We start from the raw sequence: 19,049 nt of genomic DNA, 5'->3' as shown, positions 1-19,049 counted from the left end.
ATCAGTAGAATGTTTTGAGCACTTAGACTGCACTGAGCCCTCTGCTAATTGCTTGGGAGAGTACTATAGAGTTAGTAAACACTATTCTTGCCCTCAAGGAGTTAGTGGAGGAGAAATGGGAAGAGATTAGGGGGAAGAAGTCTCATAATCAACTGTAACCTATCCCTGCTGCTCTTTGGAGGCTGAGCAGCTGGGTAAGACAGAGGATCCATGGATCTCTCCGTGGCTTGGGTCTCTCTGGGGCTCTAGCAGTCTTCTCAGACTAGGAGCCAGCTAACCACCATTGGATTGTGGCCTGGAAAATAAGTTGACGGGCAGCTCAGCTCTGCCTGGTGTGGATAGGTCTTCGTAGTTAGGACAGACACGGACTTAAAATGCTTCTGAGTTGTTCTGTGTCTCAAAGTGGACAGATTGCTTTCTCATGAAGAAGGGCCTCTGGAAGTCCGGATCTGACAGATCTCCGTTTTCTCTTCTTGGACTGAGGACTTTCTGCGAATCTCACATTTTAGCACCCCAACTTCTGGCAAAATGCTTGGCCACGAGGTTGTGAGGAGTCCTTCTCGAGATGAATATTTTACTGATGGCTTCCTCTCGTTTTATCTGGTTAGTTCTAAGCAATCCTAGGTTAGTGCCTACCTTCTCTACCAAGGCTTGGTTCGCTTACCCGGTTGCCAAGTAAATCCCCCATTTTTTTCTTTTTTTAATGTATTGCTAACTCATGTTTCTGAAACTTTTTGACAACATGGTTGTCAGGGGCTGGAGAAGAGGTGCAAGGTTTTGATTTTTTTTTTTTTTTGGAAAGAAAGAATGGCATTGAACAATGAGACAACATGCCTGTCAGAGGGTAGGTGGGCCATTCCATTTGGGAACCTGGGAGAAATAATTGGTTTAAACTTGGTTCCCAGACTATAGTTTGAACCCTGTCTAACTGTCTTTCAGATGATGTCAGTGCTCATGAACACCATCGTTTTTGAAGACTGCCGAAACCAGTGGTCGGTGTCAAGACCCCTGCTAGGACTTCTGCTTCTTAATGAAAAGGTTGGTGGTTGTATTCAGCGAGGAAACAGTAAGACAGCTGAAGAACAAAGCTTCTGACTAGTTTAATAAAAAAAAAAAAACTATTCCTACACTTTCCAGTTCTTAGCCAAGTTGACTGTAGTGTAGAAGATGCCATGTGTATGTAGCAAAGATTTTGAATTAGTATAAATTTACCCTTCCTGAGGATTTGCTTGCCCTTCATACCATCAATCAATCAGGGGTATTTATAAAGCACTGACATGTGCAGAGCACTGTGGTAAGGACATGAAAGCATGCGGTACGATCAAATAGGTAGACACAGATCGTTACCCTCAAGGAGATAACCACCAGTCTACTGTCTTCCCAACTGGAGTCAGCCTTGCAGAGAGCCACTCTGCATGTATATTAAGTTCTACGAAGGTAAGGAAATTATTTGGGCCTCCCAGTTCCCGTGGTCATTTTGGCACTCCAGAGGGCTTCCCGTGCCCTGTCCCTCCCTCAGGAATCCCCAGCTCAAGCTTGGCATCAATCCCAAGTCATAAAGTCAATCATAAACTCAAGTTGGCTGGCACCAAGTCCAACCTAGCCAAGATTCCAAACAATCAATCAATCAGTGGTATTTATTGAGCACTTACTATGAACAGAGCACTGTACTAAGTGTTTGGGAGAGTAAAATACAACAAAATTAGCAGTGATGTTCCCTGCCCATTATGGCCTTACAGTCAAGAACTACAGTCAAATCCCCACAGTTCTCTGATTGGGGCCAGGGGCACTATATGGCACCATGGCATGTGACTTTGGGTTGAATCAGTCTGTGACCCAGACCCCATTTCCTGGAGACACCACCATACATCTGCAGTGCTTTCATTCATATGACTGCTCTCTAGGCTATTGAGACTACAACTCCCAGCAGCCCAGTGAATGATCAAGCATGTGCCACTGGGAGAACCAAGTTACCTGTATTCACCTTAGGCTCGTTTCTGATATAGTAAAATGTTCTGCACACTGTAAGATCTCACTAAACAAATACCGGTGATTGATTCCATTCTGCCTTGATCCAGAACAAAGCCAAGCACCAGAGTCCTGAGTCCATTTGGACCAGGACTGCGGCTGGCTGGATCAGGTTGGGCTGAGGATTTCTGATCCATACAAAGTTCTTGCTCCCTACTAAAAACTTATTAATCACCCTCCAGAAAAAGAAAGGAATACAACCAAAGCAGCAAGTGAGTACATTAAAAAAAAGTAATCTGCATCATTGTTTTAATTTGAGGATTTTAAAAATATAAATTAGATTAATTGAGAAGCAATTAGTGAAAAGATCATGGGCCATCGAGTCTGAGTACCTGGATTCTAATCCAGACTCTACCATTTGTCTGCTTTGTGATGGTGGGTGTGGCAGGGATTGTGTCTCTTTATGGCCCAATTGTCCTTTTCAACTGCTTAGTACAGTGCTCTGCACATAGTAAGTGCTCAGTAAATGCAGTTGAATGAATGAACTTAACTTCTCTATGTCTCATTTACCTCCTCTAAAAAATGGGGATTAAGACTGTGAGTCCCATGTGTGGATATGGATTGTGTCCAACCTGATTAGCTTGTATCTACCCCAGTGCTTAGTAGAGTGCCTGGTACATAGTAAGCGCTTAAAAAAATACCATATATATTATATATAGAATGAGAGGTAAATAAATATAAATATATAATAGCATTATTATTATCATTATTTTTATTCTTTAAGATTAAACCCTGTTAGGGCCATCACTAACATCCGGATTTCAGGTCATCAATTAGCAGAGAACATGTAATCTAGACCAATGTGAGATGTCTCAGTACCCCTTTTCTATCAGGTATCTTCCTTCCTCTAGGAATTTGGGTCTAATCCCTCATGATCCCAGTAGGAAAAAGGGAAGTAGATAGTAGGGAGGCGACCCTGCTTCTCAAAAATATTAAACTGAGGGCTTCTACACCACTCTCCAGAGCTGCTCTAACTTCATCTGGAATTCTTCCGTCTCCTGGGCAGTCCCAAGTAGCAGTGTATTTCTGCTTTGGAGAATGAATTGTCTATACAATAAGATAGTACTGGGAAAAAAAGACACCAAGATTAGAGGCAGCCGCATACATTAAAATTCAAACTGAAATCCCAGCCATGGAAGGAAACTAATAGAAGAAGAAAATATATCAAAAAGAGAAGAGCTGTCTCATCATTCACCTGGGCTGAAGGATCCAATTTTAGCCACATCCAATAGCACTGTCATTCATCTTCCCTGGGTGTTATTGAGATTTAAATCCAAGCTCTATAAAAGAGAGCAGTTCTTTTAAAATGATTGAGAGGGAATAAGGGCAAATTCAGTGTTTAGAAAAAGCTTATGACATCACAATATTATCCTTTACTGATGGAGGCAATATTTCATGGTTTGGGATGAAAAACTAATAATTTTCTATTTGGTGTGAGTCACTGCATCATTATAAAAGAGAAAAATAAGTAGTTTTGTGCATTCCCAATCTTGTTCGAGAGGACATTTTTGTTTATAATATAATGCCTCTGATATATAGTGGTTAAGTGTTAGTCTGACTACATATTAATTATGTAGGTTTTTGATGTTAGCTGTTTTAGGGCATGATGTAAATTAAATATCCAGCAGTTTGGGCTGTAAAAGAACAAATGCACAACTGGCAGCATGTTTCTCTAATGCCGAAATTAGACTGTTGTCGATGATTAGGTGCTTTGCTGAGCAGTGGTGTGTTTGTATAAAAATCAACAGATCCAACCAAGAAATAGCTGAGATGCAGCGGTTTGTCAGGGCCAGAGGGTCAAAGGGTTTTGCTCAGTTCCATGACAGTTCACCCGGGACAGCTACCATGCTCTGACCCCGAACTGCATTAGGAAGATCCTGGGGTTGCCGAACATGGCTTTTAGCCATTTGGGGGTTTTCTTCCAATATGGTCTGATCCCATCAGAGGTCTCTGCCACCAGCAGTCAGGATTGCTAACCTGGTGTCCTTTAACGGCCTGGAAAGTGCATTCAGTATTGGAACACCTGCCGGGGGCCCTTTCCCTAGGCCACATTTCTTTTTTTGTTTTGGTATGGTATTTGTTAAGCTCTTACTATGTGCCGGGCACTGTACTAAGTGCTTGGGGTAGATAAAGCTAATCTGGTTGGACCCACTTAGGGCTCAGCCTTAATCTGCATTTTACAGATGAGGTAATTGAGGCACAGAGAGAAGTTAACTGACTTGCCCAAGGTCACACAGCAGGGGGCTGTTCATCCTGACTTGGCTCCTGCTCTCTCCACAAAACTCTCTGTATTGTAGCCTATAAACTGTGAGCTTGTTGTGGGCAGGGAATGTGTCTGATGTTATATGATACCCTCCCAAGCGCGTAGTATGGTGCTTCATACACAGTAAGCGCTCAGTAAATAGGATTATTAATAATAATAGTCAGGGGATGGCGAGGCCACCAGCAGCTCAGAATCTGTGCCGGTCAGTTGGACTCCTCCTGGCCAGCTGCACCAACAGGAGTAGGAGGGTCTAGATTGTTGGAGAGGGAAGCTGGAAGGGAGGAATCTATCCACTTCTTAATCGGCTCCAACTGCTTGAAGTTCAGACAATGTTCAGCCCATGTTTAAAGGCTGAGAGACTTTAACCGCCAGACTGTAATTAGGTAGTCCCTGTGTCCAGCCAACCCCACATTTGACCAGATTGAGCCGAGTTTTATGTTTTAAAAAAATTACCTTGAATTCTAATGAATGCTTACTAAAATACTGGCCCTTTAAAAAGTATTTCAGTGAGCTGAGGAGAAGTTTGATAAGCAGCCAACCTGCAAGCAAGCGAGAGGCCCTGGACCAGTGCTTCAGAAACCTCATGGACGGCGTAGAGCAAAACCTGCTGGTCAAGAACAGAGACAGGTAAGCAGGCCCTTTCTGCAACTGAACTGTGGCCACTGAGAGGACAGGTAGGCTGGGGGCTCCTCTGGCTGGTTAGCCGTGGTTCAGAAAGCAGACCCCTCACCTTTAATACGCCAGAGCTACAGCCGTGAGACTCTCCTTCCCCTGCAAGTACCGAGGTTGAAGTGAAGGACACTGAAAGTGTTCACCTGCAGTAAGTGACAAGTGCTCCCAACAGCAAGCTGCATGGCTCAGTGGAAAGAGCACAGGTCTGGGAGTCAGAGGATCCAGATTCTAATCTCAGCTCTGCCCATTGTTTGCTCCATGACCTTGTGCAGGTCACTTAACTTCTCTGTGCCTTAGTTTCCTCAACTGTAAAATGGGGATTAAATACCAATTCTCCCTACTAATTGGACCCCCTGCCCAGCCTGATTAACTTGTATGTACCCCAGCCTATACAGTGTTTAACACATAGTATGTGCCTAACCAATACCACAAAACAAAACAAAAATCATCAGTTAGCCTTCGGGCCATGGTTGTGGGTTGAGATTTGCAAAATGCCAGGCCTTTCCTCGACACTACCCCGTATGGGCTTATTTCCCGGGGAAATTCTCAGTCAGGGATGTTACTGGAAAGCCTTGAAGGGGTCAGACTCTGAGCTTAAGTGGGACAGCTTGATTCTGCTTTCTGTCCAGAACTGTCCAAAAATGTCACATCCCCATACCCTCCCACCTGAGCCATCACTTGGTACAACAGGGAGGGCTGAGAGTAGGGACAGGGAAGGGGTTCAAACAATACAGTCTAGAGGGTCTGAATAAAAAAATCTCAGCTAGGCCGGTTAACAGCAAAAAGCAGACCTGTACAATGACACTTAACATTCATTCAGTCAGTCAGTCGTATTTATTTAGCACTTACTGTGTGCAGACCACTGTACTAAGAGCTTGGAAAGTACAATTCAACAATAAAGAGAGACAATCCCTGCCCACAGCGGGCTTACAGTTTTGGGGGTTGGGGAGAGAAACGGCATTGGAGGAGAATGGGGGCTAGATTGTACTATTCACTTATGGCCAAGCAAAGTTGCCAAGATGAATACGTGGTGTTTTCCTCGCAGATTCACTCAGAATATGTCTGTCTTCAGAAGAGACATGGCTGAAGCCTTGCGCAGCGATGGGAACACGGAATCCAGCAACCTTGACATGATGAGTTGACCCCGACCTTTGTACCTTAAGTCGTAAATAATATCCAGTAGAATTAGGCAGTTTGGGACCTAAGAAAGTTGCAGTTGGCTGGGCCTATGGAGACTATTTTTGAATAATATCGGAGTTTTTATAACACTGACAACAATGTAAAAATCACAATATTCACTTGAAGAAAAAAGTGTTTTCAGCCTTTGTATCAAAATCAGTAATCCCTGTTATTGTACCTCTGTGAAATGGTTTAGAAACAGTACTTAACCAAAGAAATCAAATAAATACAGGTTTACTCCTAATTGGTATTAGCTAATGATTTGGGAAATCCTACAATTAACAGTTCTATGGAGGGGAAAAAAAAAATTAAGGGACTCTTCTTTTCAGTATGGAACGCTTTGCCTGAAATAGAGGTATAGAGATTGATCCAAATGCCATTTGAACTTGTTAAATTAATAAAGGTCGTTATTTTTGTATGAATCCAGCGCTGTGGCTGTCAGGATGCTTAGATAACAGGCACTCAGGCCAAGAGCAGGGAGCACTCTCTCCGAGGTACCCTGTGGGGCCGGACCCAGAGCAAGCTCTGCCACCGAGTGGCATCTGATAAAACCGAGAGACAGTAACACAATTAAATGCCGTACAAACAACATTTCCTTTTCACAAACATAAATTTTGAAACGTACAGTCTATAAAACTGAAGATGGCAACTGTTAAATGCTACTCCGTTTCTCCCGAAAAATGAAACAAGCTGCCCAGAAGAAGTGGGTATACTCCATCTGGTGCCGTTTAGATTTAAGTGAAGATGAAAGGCTGCGTCTAAAATCGGAAATGCAGCAGATCCATTCTGGCTGATGCAGAGGCCGCGGAGAGCTGTGTCGGTGCCAAAATGCCGCTTATTCTAGAATGTGAAGTTCTGGTTTAACAAGACTAAAACTTGTATTGGGGGAAGAACAATCCATTATCGGGTGATGAAGCAGATGAGAAAAGGACAATGGAAAATTGAGCAGGCTAAGCAATAAGACATTCTCATTTTGATGCACGGGAGAGCGATGTAAGTGGGGTTTGTTGCTGTCACGTTATTTTGTACTTCACTGACTTATTTGCCCAGCTTAATAATGCATTCATCACTCTCTTATGCAAATTCAAAAATACCTTTCTCACAAATTTTAAAGGTTAATATGAAGATGAGCCATCAATTTGGCAGTTTCCAGAGATTTTTGTCTTTCTGTCTTTAGACCCTTGTAAATATTTCAATATTTATGTCAGGCGTATGTTACGAAGCACGATCATTCTCTTAAAGCTGACACAGTATTTGCCCCCCAGTGCAAGTGAAGTGGAACCACACAGGTGTAAAAGAGTAAGACGGCATTTAGATTGGATTTTGCATGATAACTGGTGGATTAAAAAATAGCCTGGATATGAAAGAATGTCCAATTTTTTTTTAGTTCTTGGAAGAATGTGAAAGACTTGAATGAAGCAAATTGTGGATAATAGCAAATATACATCGCACCAGAGAGGTATGGTTCTATGTGGTTTGATCTGGGACTTCTTATTCACACACCTGCCTGCCCGCTAATGTGTCCCCTAAAAATCACATCTTTATTCACTGTGCAGTTTAGATTAGGCTTCGCCCCTTAGAAATGCCATAAGTTTGCATTAAAACATTCAGATGAAAACTGTAAACCGCTCTTGTTTTCTGTGTCAGGCTGAAGGTGAAAAGATTTGGGCTGCATGTAATCAGCAGGCCCCACTGTTCTTTCAGCTTAGTGGTTAAAGTGGCTTCTGCCTGGAAGCTGATATGTCAGACAGTCTCGAGCAACCCGGTGAACCAGCCAGCACACAGGCGTTCCTGCTGGGCCTCTGTGCCTCCCAAATCCCAGGGGCACAGAGAGCAAACCCCATTTTAGGGAATGGCCTCCGTGGTGCAGTTCAGACCTCATGGCCTCCAAAGCACCAACGAAGCCTTTGGGAAAGTTTTTGTCAAGAGGCAATTCCAACAGCATACCCCAGGAGCTCCTCCCCTTAAGCCACCCAGTGGATGGGGTTGGCTTATCAGAGAACACGCGTTCCCTGGCTCTGGCCCGGCTTCTCAACCCTCCGGAGGTTCAGATGGACTTGGGCAGGTTTGGTGAAGCCCCAGAGGCGACACATCCATTTTCTTTCATCTGTTTACCAAGTTCTTCCAGTTCTGAATATTCCTTTGAAACATCCAAGGCTTCAACGGCTGCTTGGCTTTCCTTAAGAAGACCCCACAGCGGAATTAATAACGTCAGCAAGAAAGTGATTTCACCTCCATACTTTTGAAGGGATAACTATAAATGCTTAAGGGAGGTATTATTTTTAAATTAGAGGGGAAAAGGGGGCAGCTCCTTCATGTAGGAGGATGGGAGTTCTAAAAACATCTGTGTCTGACAATGAACCATCTTCTAGACTCTGCAGATTCCACCCAACGCGGGAACTACCCGCTCTGACCCGGTAAATGGCACTGTTAGCAGCAGGTCGGGGGTATCGACTGACTGCAGGAACTTCTTTGAACACCAAGGACTTCCTTTCTCGCAGCCCAGGCAGTTGGGAGGCAATTTTCCAAGGAAAATGCAGACCACTACAGTTGGGTTAGGTTTTGCATTTGAAGGCCTCCACTATGAATTTTATAAAATAACTCTTTAGACTTTTTAATGTTTTATTGAAGTATAAGTTTATGATGACAGCAAACCTTTCAAACTACAGAGAAATAACATGCCTCTCTGGCATATTAAAAAATAATGTTCGTGTAGGTTTTACGAACCATAGTTGGGATTGCTGATAAGAGTGCTTCTTTGACAAGATTCTTTTTGAGGTTTACAGAAAGCGTAATAAAATATGTAAGTTACATTTCCACAAACAAAAGCCATAACATAAGTTATTTATAAGCGTGAGATACAAACAGTATCACGATAAATAAACCATAAAAGATACCTGCAACATCCATCTTAATGTAATTTGCCCAACAAAAATGTTGAAACTAAGTCAAATTTAGTAGAAAAATCTGTCAGGAAGAGAAGTAAGTTGTATAACACAAAATGGGAAAAATGGCTGATGGAACAGAGAAACGCACAGTTTGGCAGCACTGTTGGATCTAGAGATTCACAAAGGCCTGCTTCCCCCTCCCTTCTTCCCTCCCTCCTCACCCCTGCCGCCCAATTCGCCAGCTGAAGAGGAAAGTGGCCGGGAGCCCTGGGCAGGTCCACTTATCCCCTCCTGAGGAATGAATGCCTGTTTCTGCACTACATGACCAAGCCTGGACTGAACCGGCATGGGACACTAGGAGACACCAAGATCTTGTCGGAAGCTTTGGGTGTGGTATCACATGAAAACACTTGCCAGGGATCTGGAACTTCTTCCCGGGGATCATTTTCCCATCAGTAAAATGGGGGCAGCAGGGAGAGGCAGGCCCTTGCTTCCTTCACAGGGGGACTGAAGAAGAAAATAGAATATAAGAAGCCCCTCACTAGCCTCAATTTTCCCTCCCCTCACTCCCTCCTGCATGAAGCCGCAGAGATGTCTGGAGATAACACCAGTGGTTTTTCACTGGCAGGAGGAATGTTCTCATTGTAAAACTGAGGCGAGTATTAAGGCTGGTCAGATGGTGACTGCAGTAAGAAGAGAAACAGCCAAAGGATTAAAGCTGGTTGGTAATGGTAGTTTAAAATATTACTATACCATCTGGTAATGAATGCCTCTAGCTCAGGTTCAAGTGCACACCAGTTCTGAGTACTGTTCTGGTTCAAGCACTCTGAATTTGGCATCTCCAGGTAAGATGGAGATGAACGCCCCTCCCCAGAATGCCTACAGCTATTCTAAGAGAAGCATCATTCTTGTCAGATTTGGTCCAAGAATCTGGTCCCAGAATGCCTTGAGAAAAAGGAGAAACCGAGACTGGAGACCCTGAAGATTCCAAGGGCTACTGTCAATCCACTCTGCAAGTGGAGAAGCTGCAACAAAGAAATTCATCCTCACACAGGCCTTGGGCTGGCCCCGGTTTCTTGCTCTCTGTCCTCACATCCACTGGCGAGGACCAGATCTGAGTTATCACAGCCACTGCAGAGCCTCCCTCGGATGAGATAAAACATTTGGATTTCTGGGATTGTCTGCCTCCCCTGAGCCAGGAGAAGTGGGAGTGTCTCCTGGACTGGGTCAGACCATTCCTAGAGTGTATCCACAGGGATAGTTAGCAGGGACACGGAGACCCACCCTGCCTCGGGCCAACAGCCTCTCCTGTCCTCCCTCACGACCTCTACACAGTGGCCACTCTCCGGAGCTCCATGGGCCAAGAGGTGTGGGCCCCTAGAGCCCGGACCTAGGGCTTCCCGAGTCCATCGAGAAGAGCAGGAAGACAGCTACAATGTTGAATTGGGTGATGTTGTGGTTAGGGGAGATGTTGGGGGAACTTCTCTCTTGGAACCATTTTGCTCTGGGTTAACTGCTCAGGGTACAGTTCTTCCTCAGGTATGGCTTTGCCTCTGGGGTCCAAAACCCTAGTGTGGGACAAACAGTCTGGCCAGTGTGAGCAGAACATTGCTCAGAGGCAAAGGTGGGCAGGAATGCTGACGGACCCTAAGGCCAATGGCCAAGCCTCCCTCCTCACCACAGCCAACATTCACCCCTGACTGCCCCACCAGCCACCCAGCTCCTGGCTGCAATCAGCGAGCCTGCACCGCCCCCCCCATCCCCCAACACTGTAAGAACTATTTGGCCCGAGAGGTCAGTCCCACAGCTCCTGTTGAGCCCCAGCCCTGTATGGCTCGTGGTAGAGATCCACCTTTTTAATATCTTGCATCTCTCAACACCGGGTCGATAGCATTCATGGTGCAGCAGCCTGTGACACCTTGCTCAGACAGTGATGTGTCACTCGCCTTTAATTATGCCTCAGCTTCCTCCGGCCATCTCAGCCAATCCCTCAGGGCACCATGACAGTTTAGGGTGGCGGGGGCCTGAGGGCGAGTGGCCCTGGGTTGGGAGGTCTGGAAGGGTGAGGCTGCTTCCTCCTAAGAGCCAAGCTTCCCAGATTGAACCTTGGCCTCTGTCTCTGGCAGGTGAGGCAAACTCTAGGTGAAAGGAGAGGTTGCCTTAGGGTAGCCTGGCAGGCTCCCTAAAAGACTGAGTCACCATCCCCCTAGGGTCCGGAGAGCTCTGGCTCTCTCTCTCTCTCTCTCTCTCTCTCTCTCACTCACTCTCTCTCTCCCTCCCCTTCCACCCTCCACCCCACCCCACCCCTTCGCCCCCGGATGGTGCCTCTGCCTGCAGCCACAGGAACACAAAGAAACACAAACCAGCCAGTCATTCTTGCTTCTGTGGTAGAAGCCAGGCTCCAGCAGCAGAATCCTCCCCACATCCCACACTCCCAACCCTTCTGGCACCTCAGGAGGGGCCGCCCTAGCCCGGAGCAGAGCCACAGGGTTCACAGATAATGGAGATCCTTTGCTAGGCTCCATGACTGTTTTTCAGGATTCAACTTCCACTCGAAAGTCAATTTCACCCCTGATGTCCTTCCTCCGCTGTCCCCAGCACCCACCAATTACTCACCTAACAATAATCATTGTGGGATTTAAGTGCTTGCTATACGTCACACACTGTACTGAACGCTGGGCTAGGTACAAGGTAATTGAGTTGGACAGTCACTGTTTTACATAGGGCTCACAGTCTTAATCCCCATTTTACAAATGAGATCATTGAGGCCCAAACAAGTGAAGTGACTGGCCCAAGTTCACACAGCAGACAAATGGCAGAGGCAGGAATAGAATCCAGATCCTTCTGACTCCCAGGCCCCTGCTCTATCCATTAGGCCACCCTGCTTCTCAACGGTCAGTGAAATCTAGAGTGGGGGAAGGGAAGAATCTAGTGGAATGATACGTAGTCAAGTCATGGAGGGGAGCTGCTATTCAGCAAAGAGGACAGACATAATCAGCTCAATGCCCCAGTGGAGGGAGGCTTATGCAATAATCATGCCAAGATGACAAGCACCTGCACCAAGGTAGCCGCCATTTGGATGGTGAAGAGGGAGATCTTGGAGATGTTGAGGAAGAGAACCTGACCAAGTTTGGAGATAGGCTGAATATGGGAGTTGAAAGAGAGTAAGGAGTTGAGGATAAAGCCAAGGATATAGGCTTCAGGGGCAGGGAGGATGGTAGCATTGTCAACTATGCTGGAAAAGTTAGGAGGAGGAGAGTATTTGGTGTCAGAAGATGAGGAATTCCATTTTGAGTGTGTCAAGCTCGAGGTGCCAGCAGAACATCTGGGTAGAGATGTCCTAGAAGCAGGAGGAGATGTGAGATTGAAGACAAAGAGAGTAGTCCAGGCTAGTGAGGTCGATTTGGGAGTCATCTGCTTAGGGGTGTTAGCTGAAGCAGTAGAAGTGAGCTCCTCAAGAGAGGGGGTGAAGAATGAGAAGGAAAGGGGACCGGGAACAGAGCTCTGAGTGACACCCGCAGTTAGGCGGTAGGAGGCAGAGGAAGAGCCAGCAAATGAGACTGAGAAGGAGCAGCCAGAAGTAGGGGAGAATCAGGAGAGAAATGTGCTAGTAAAACTAAGGTTAGATAGTGTTTCTAAGAGAAGGGAGCAGTCCACTCCATTGATAGCTGAGGTGCTGCCTCTGAAAGTGGCCCCTGCCCTTTTCCCCAGCTCTACCCAGTCTCTCCCACCTGACCTGAACATCCAGGGGAAGCAACTCCTTTCCTTCTACACTTCCCTCATTTGACCCTACTCATCATCTTTCAGTGCTTCTAAGCTCCACCAGATCTCTGTTCCAAAATGAATTCAGGCACTGTGGTCAATAGCTATTGGAGTCATTATGACTTCCGTTGGAACTCAGAATAACATCCCCATCCAACTGAAAATGTCTGACCGTCCGGGGATGGGTATGTAATTCTATAGGATAGCGCCATGGTAATGTAACATCAATTAACAGCCCATTATTTTAAATGCTCTTAAAACTGGGGAAAGGCTTTATGTGGCCCACAGGGGTTTGCCTCGTTGTTTTCCAAAAGCCTGTTGCTCCCCTCGCATAAGGAAAATGCTCTGTGCAGGAGTGATTGAGAATAGCGTAAAAAGAACGGGAAGCCGCAGGAGGGGTGTTTTCTTCCTTCCTGTCAGCTGGCCCCATTCCTGACTGTGTGTCTCTGTGGGAGCACCTGGGTCTCTCTTAGCCCCTTTGAAGCCCCAAAGGGATTGAGGTGAGGTGGGGAAGGTGAGGCGGGGATGAGACAGACTGGGGCATCTGAGTTAATTAGGTGCAGCTCCTCCCAGGTGAAGCCCAGGAGTTCAGGCCCTCTCTCACAGAATCCTCAGAATGATCTCTGAGGATTTGACTTCTGCCCCACTCTGCAAAGTAGCCAAAAAGAAACTGGAAAGCAGACTTACAAGAAATGAGAGCCTTAAGACCATTTCCCAAACTGTGTCTCCTCTCTCTCTCTCTTCATTCAGCTGCATTTATTGAGTGCTTACTATGTGCAGAGCACTGTACTAAATGCTTGGGAGAGAACAATATAACAATAAATAGGCACATTCTCTGCCCACAAAGAGTTTACAATCTCTCTCTCTCTCTCTTTCTCTCTCTCTCCTGGATGAGCTTCCATGAACCTCAGTGTTTGCAGCAAGTGCTGGAGAGAGGGGCTGAGGCAAGGGAAAGGTTTCTGACCCAGGGAGGCACGAGGAAGCCAGTGGGGACCAGGAAGAGAAGGACAAAAACACAGAACAGGCCAGTGTCTGGTAGCTAGACCTGTTCCCCTGCTTCCTTATTTCATTCATTCATTCAATAGTATTTATTGAGCGCTTACTATGTGCAGAGCACTGTACTAAGAGCTTGGAATGAACAAGTTGGCAACAGATAGAGAGAGTCCCTGCCGCTTGACGGGCTTACAGTCTTATTTCCCTCATCCCCATCACCTTCCAGAGCAACTGCTGGTTAGGCAGGAGATTGAGAGTCCTGTAGGGACCCAAGACCACCACACTCCTCCCCCCAACTCCCACAGAGCCCAGCAGAAAGTTAGGTTTCCCACCTACAGCCCTGTCACTATGGCAAGAGAGCTTGTGGCCTGAATCTTTTTAGTATTTTCTGTAATTATGAACACCCCAAAATGGATTTATTATTCAATTACCATATGCTAAGCACTGGGGCAGATACAAGATAAGCAGTTCGGACGCAGTCTCTGCCACACAAGGAGCTCACTAAGAGAGAGGATGAGCAGGTATTTTATCTGCATTTTAAAGGTAAGGAAACCAAGGCACGGAGAAGTTCAGTGACTTGCCCAAAGTCACACAGCAGGCAAGTGGCTAAGCCAGGACTGGAACCCAGGTTTCCTGACCCCCAGCCCCAGACTCTGGCAAATAGGCCATCTTGCCTCCCTAAGTTGCCCCTTTCCATTGAATGTTAACAATGAAACAAAAGTACAAATCTCACATAGGCCAAAGCTGAGCAGCGGGAGCCGGGGATACACCCAACCTGGCCCCACTCTTACCCTCCTCAGCCTTGTCTCGCCCTTGGGTTGACAGCTGCCAGGCCAAGGGCTTTCCCTTCCCTTTCCTTTCCATGCTCTCAGCCTGTGCCCTCTGTCTGTCAAGTCCACAAGTGCCCCTAACTGGATGGAAGGGATAAAGAGCACAAACAAACAAAAATACCTCTTCCAAAACAGGGTTAAATTCACTAAGAAAGAGTAAGGTAGTAAACTTGTAGATGAACATTGTGGGCAGGGAACAGATCTAATCACTCTCTTATATTATACCCTCTCAAGCACGTTGGCCCCTCTCAGGGTCGCACCTGGAGAGTCCAGTACTCTACCAGTCTTGACTGTGGGAGGGGGAGTCAAGCAGAGGCATATCCATTTCGTTCTTAGCTTGGGCAGTGGCTCGCAAGTGGACACCAGCCTGCTACAAACTCACCTATGCCGGACAGCAGCAGCATGGGAGAGAGTCAAGGACGGAGACTCAGTTTTACTGCACAGAAGGAGTAAACCACTTCTGTATTTTTAGCAAGAAAACTCTATGGATACACTACGAAACAATTGCAGAAGGAAGTGGGGCATTCTGGAAGAGATGTGTCCATGGCATCGCTATGGATCGTAGATGACTCTACGGCATCAGACAAGACAAGAAGCACTTTGTACAGCACTGTGCCCACAGTAAGCATTCAATAAATTGGATTGATTGATTGATTGCTTGATTGAAAACAAACAGTCCAAAATCGGGATGGAGTAAGACGCAGAGACAGGTGTTCAGCAGAAAACGATCCAGATCTCAGAGCTCCCCAGAATTTGAATATGAGTCAGCAGATACAGTTCTGTTTCTTAAAAAATCAGCATGGCTCTAAGCTACATCAGCATAAGCACCGTAGGGAAGGGCTGGGAAGCCATCCTTATTCTCGGGTCACTGGACGACTTTGGTCACCACACTGTAAAAAGGATGTGGAGAATCTTAAGAGGGTCCAGAGAAGATCAAGAGACGTTATTAGGGGCTTAGAAAATAGGTCCGGTGAGAAAAGGTTAAATAAAGATATTAAGCCTAGAGAAGAGAAAGTCAAGGGGTGACGATAACTGCCTTCAGTCAATCAATCAATTGCATTTATTAAATGTCTGTGTTGTGCAGAGCACTGAACTAAGCACTGGGGAGAATACATTAGTTAGAAGGCAGACTCTCTCCCTTTAAAGAGCTTGCAATCTAGCTGGGGGAGACAAACACAACATAGTTTACAGAAAGAAGAGAAAAGAATAATGGATATGAAGAGTTTTAATAAAGAAAGGAGCAAACGAGAATTTGCTCAAATTCCCCAGACAGTAGGAGAGAGTTCAGTTAGACAGGGAAGAACTTTTTGGCTCTCAAGGAAGAAAAGCCACCAGATCAGCTTTTCGAGGGTAATTTCCATCCCTAATGATGATGAGGGAGTCTCCTATTGACAACGACGGAAGAGCCTCAATCTTGAGACTTCAGGACCGAGAACAGCAGCAATTGGAACAGCAACGGTCTGATAAACAGCAGCCGGGCACCCGGGACGGTCATTCACCCTGCACCTATTTCTCCGTACCTCAGTTTCCTCCCCTGTAAAATATGGATTCAGTGCCTACTCCCTCCCCCTTCTTAGACTGTAAACCCTGTGTGGGACAGGGACTGTGTCCAAATTGATTATCTTCTATCTAGTATAGTGCTAGGTACGTTGTAAGTGCCTAAGAAATACTGCAGTTATTATTATTAGAATCCGCAAGGGGAAATAGATTTTCTCTAGTAGTTTATGTAGCACGACTCACACCCTCTCATCCCTGCCAGTCCTGTTCCCACAAGGGAGTGAGCAATGGAAGGGAAGAGAACAGGGGTACAGCACACTGAAAGCTGCAGGCAAAACTTTATATTTTATATGCACAACGCATTTATTTTAACCCTAAAAGAGTGCCGATACTGGGCCACAGAATCATAACCGGGCAGGCGGGTTGCCCCGGTGGCTTCACCACACACCCCCGCAAATTAACCAGCCCTTTTTCAGAATTCTTGCCGGGCCCGTTCACCTCTTCGAACACCTGAAGTGATTCCCTGGTCAAAAATCATTATCCCTGATTTCCCTCCTACTTCTACTGTGAGCCCCATATGGGACAGGGTCCGTGTCCGATTTGATTATCTTATATCTGCCCCAGAGTGTAATACAATAAATCTGGCACATACTAAGCGTGTAACGGGTATTGTGATTATCATTATTAATATTAATTTTATTATTATTACCCCTGATGGTATAGCCCTGCGGGCAGAATAGAGACTGGAACTCAGGTCTCCTAATTCCCAAAGCAGTGATCTTTCTACTGGACGAACCACAGGGATGAAAGAAGGAAATCAATCAATCAATTGTATTTGTCGAGAGTTTACTGTGTGCAGAGCACTATCCTAAGTGGTTGGGGAGTACGATATAACAAGAAAACAGAGAATAAAGAAAGGAAGAAAGAGAGAAAGGAAGAAAAAAGAAAGAAAGGGTGGGAGGGAGGGAAGGAGGGAGAGAAGGAAGTCAGGATGGAAGAAAGGTAGGAAAACCGACAACTCTCTGTCTTGAATGGACTAGCTATTCACCCAGACCAAGATATTCATTCCTGCTCTACCCAGCTAGAGGATTGCTGCACTCTGTGGCAGCTGGCATTTAGCTCTAATCAAGACTGGACAGGAACTTCGCCTCCCGGAATCCTCCCTGACCAAAGCTGGCAAAGCAGAACGACCCCCTCCCTTGCACACACACACACCCCACCAGCACCACCCCACCCAAGCTTGATTTCTCCCATTTCATCACTAGAGCTGCTTTTAAGGCTAGACTTAATGGGCAATGGCCTAGGATCCCCAATTTGAAGGTTTTGTTTTTTTTTTCTGGGTCCAAGCCTCCCCGACAAGCAGCAGAGTCTCCTGAAGTCTGACACTCCCATTAGTGTTTGGTGCCTCCAAGCAAACCAAAGCACATATTTCATGGTCCCAGGCCGAGGGATAGGTGGGGAATGCTACTTGTGTGCAGGATACTGATACGTTGAGAGGCTAAGCAACTTACCCAAAGTCACCCAGCAGGCCACTGGCCGAGCTGGGACTAGGAGAGAAGAACCCATGTCTTAAGACTTCCAGGCTCATGCTCTTTCCAGCCTGCCTCCTTTAAACCACCCAAAACCAACACCAGTCAGACTCACTTCAGGGGACAGAGCTACCGAAGCAGCAAATATTTTCACTTTTTAAACTTCTTCCCCACCCAACGCAGTCTGGATCCTCTAGGTGACAACTTGCTGGAGGGTATTAGATATCTTCCTCCATCCTCGTTCAGCTGCAAGGCCACACACAGGGGGATTATCCTTGTTAAAATCTTGATCTAGGGTTTCCAGTGCCCAGGGCAGGACAAAACTCCCTCCTTAGTATCAGTAGTAGTATTAACAGCATTTATTGAACGCTTAATGTCGGGAGATCCTGGTACCAAGCCCAGGGAAAGAGTACCCTGGGGCAAAAAGACTCTCAGAGCTCTTCCCCCTGGAAGAGAGGAAGGCCAGACAGAGGAGGGAAGAGGATGGGGAGCACCAATTCATGATGAAGAGCAGGAGAAGTTTCCTATCTTGATTCGGCAGGTGTAGCTGAGGCAACATTGTTTGAAAGCCCAGGGCTGGAGGGGACCTCAGGAAATCAGCAGGTGCGGCCCCTTGCCTCTAGGCACGTGAATAATGAAACCATCCAGAACCGACTGTGTGTCTGCTCTGTTTTGAAGCTATCCATGTTGATCCACAAGGACAATCACTCACTTCTGGTCCTTCTGGTCCTTGGCTTGGTCTGGCCGTCTACCCGATCGGCAGGAGAGGGGTGGGGGCCGAGCACGTGCTCTGAAGGGACCAGAGGGCGCTTAGTACAGTGCTCTACACATAGCGCTCAATAAATTCTACTGAATGAACATTGGGGGGCGGGGGCTCCTGCCCTCAAGCACCAGAGCGCTTTTCCTCTCTCCCCCTCCCCACCATATGAGGGTCGATGTCTAGAAGGGGAAGGAGAGATGTCTCCTTCCTTTGCTCCCTTTACTTGCTCCCTTTGCTCTTTCCCGCCTCCCCGCCCCAACGGCACTTATGCATATATCTGTAATTCTATTTATTTACCCTTTTCTCCCTTTACTCCCTCCCTGCGCTCCTCTCGCCCTCTCCCCGCCGCACAGCACGTATGTATATATGTATATATCTATAATTCTATTTAATTTATACTAATTCCTGTTTACTTGATTTGATGTCTGTCTCCCCTCCTCCGGACTGTAACAGCGCTGCGGGCGGGGATTGTCTCTCTTCATTCATTCATTCAATCGTATTTTTTTAGTGCTTACAGTGTGCAGAGCACAGTACTAAGCGCTTGGAAAGTACAACTCAGCAACAAATAGAGAGAATCCCTACCTAACAACGGGCTCCCAGTCTCTATTGCCGTGCTGTACTTTCCAAGCGCTTCGTACAGTGCTCCGC

The 19,049-nt window shown here is 46.3% G+C and overlaps 1 protein-coding gene across 1 annotated transcript in view; it reads left to right on the top strand.

The window, feature by feature from the left end:
* Positions 1-6,564, top strand: part of RANBP17 (RAN binding protein 17) — a 249,620-nt gene extending 243,056 nt beyond the window's left edge. Inside the window, exons 26-28 of the mRNA XM_029050932.2 lie at positions 940-1,038; positions 4,791-4,918; positions 6,009-6,564. Coding sequence (XP_028906765.1) covers positions 940-1,038; positions 4,791-4,918; positions 6,009-6,105 — 324 coding nt within the window. The 3' untranslated portion in view covers positions 6,106-6,564. The remainder of the gene's footprint in view (positions 1-939; positions 1,039-4,790; positions 4,919-6,008) is intronic.
* The last annotated feature ends 12,485 nt before the right edge of the window (positions 6,565-19,049 follow it).

The sequence above is a fragment of the Ornithorhynchus anatinus genome, chromosome X1 (genome assembly GCF_004115215.2).
Source record: "Ornithorhynchus anatinus isolate Pmale09 chromosome X1, mOrnAna1.pri.v4, whole genome shotgun sequence".
Taxonomy (NCBI): Eukaryota; Metazoa; Chordata; class Mammalia; order Monotremata; family Ornithorhynchidae; genus Ornithorhynchus; species Ornithorhynchus anatinus.
Note: the sequence above shows the minus strand (reverse complement) of the source record. Positions and strands in the feature narration are given on the sequence as shown.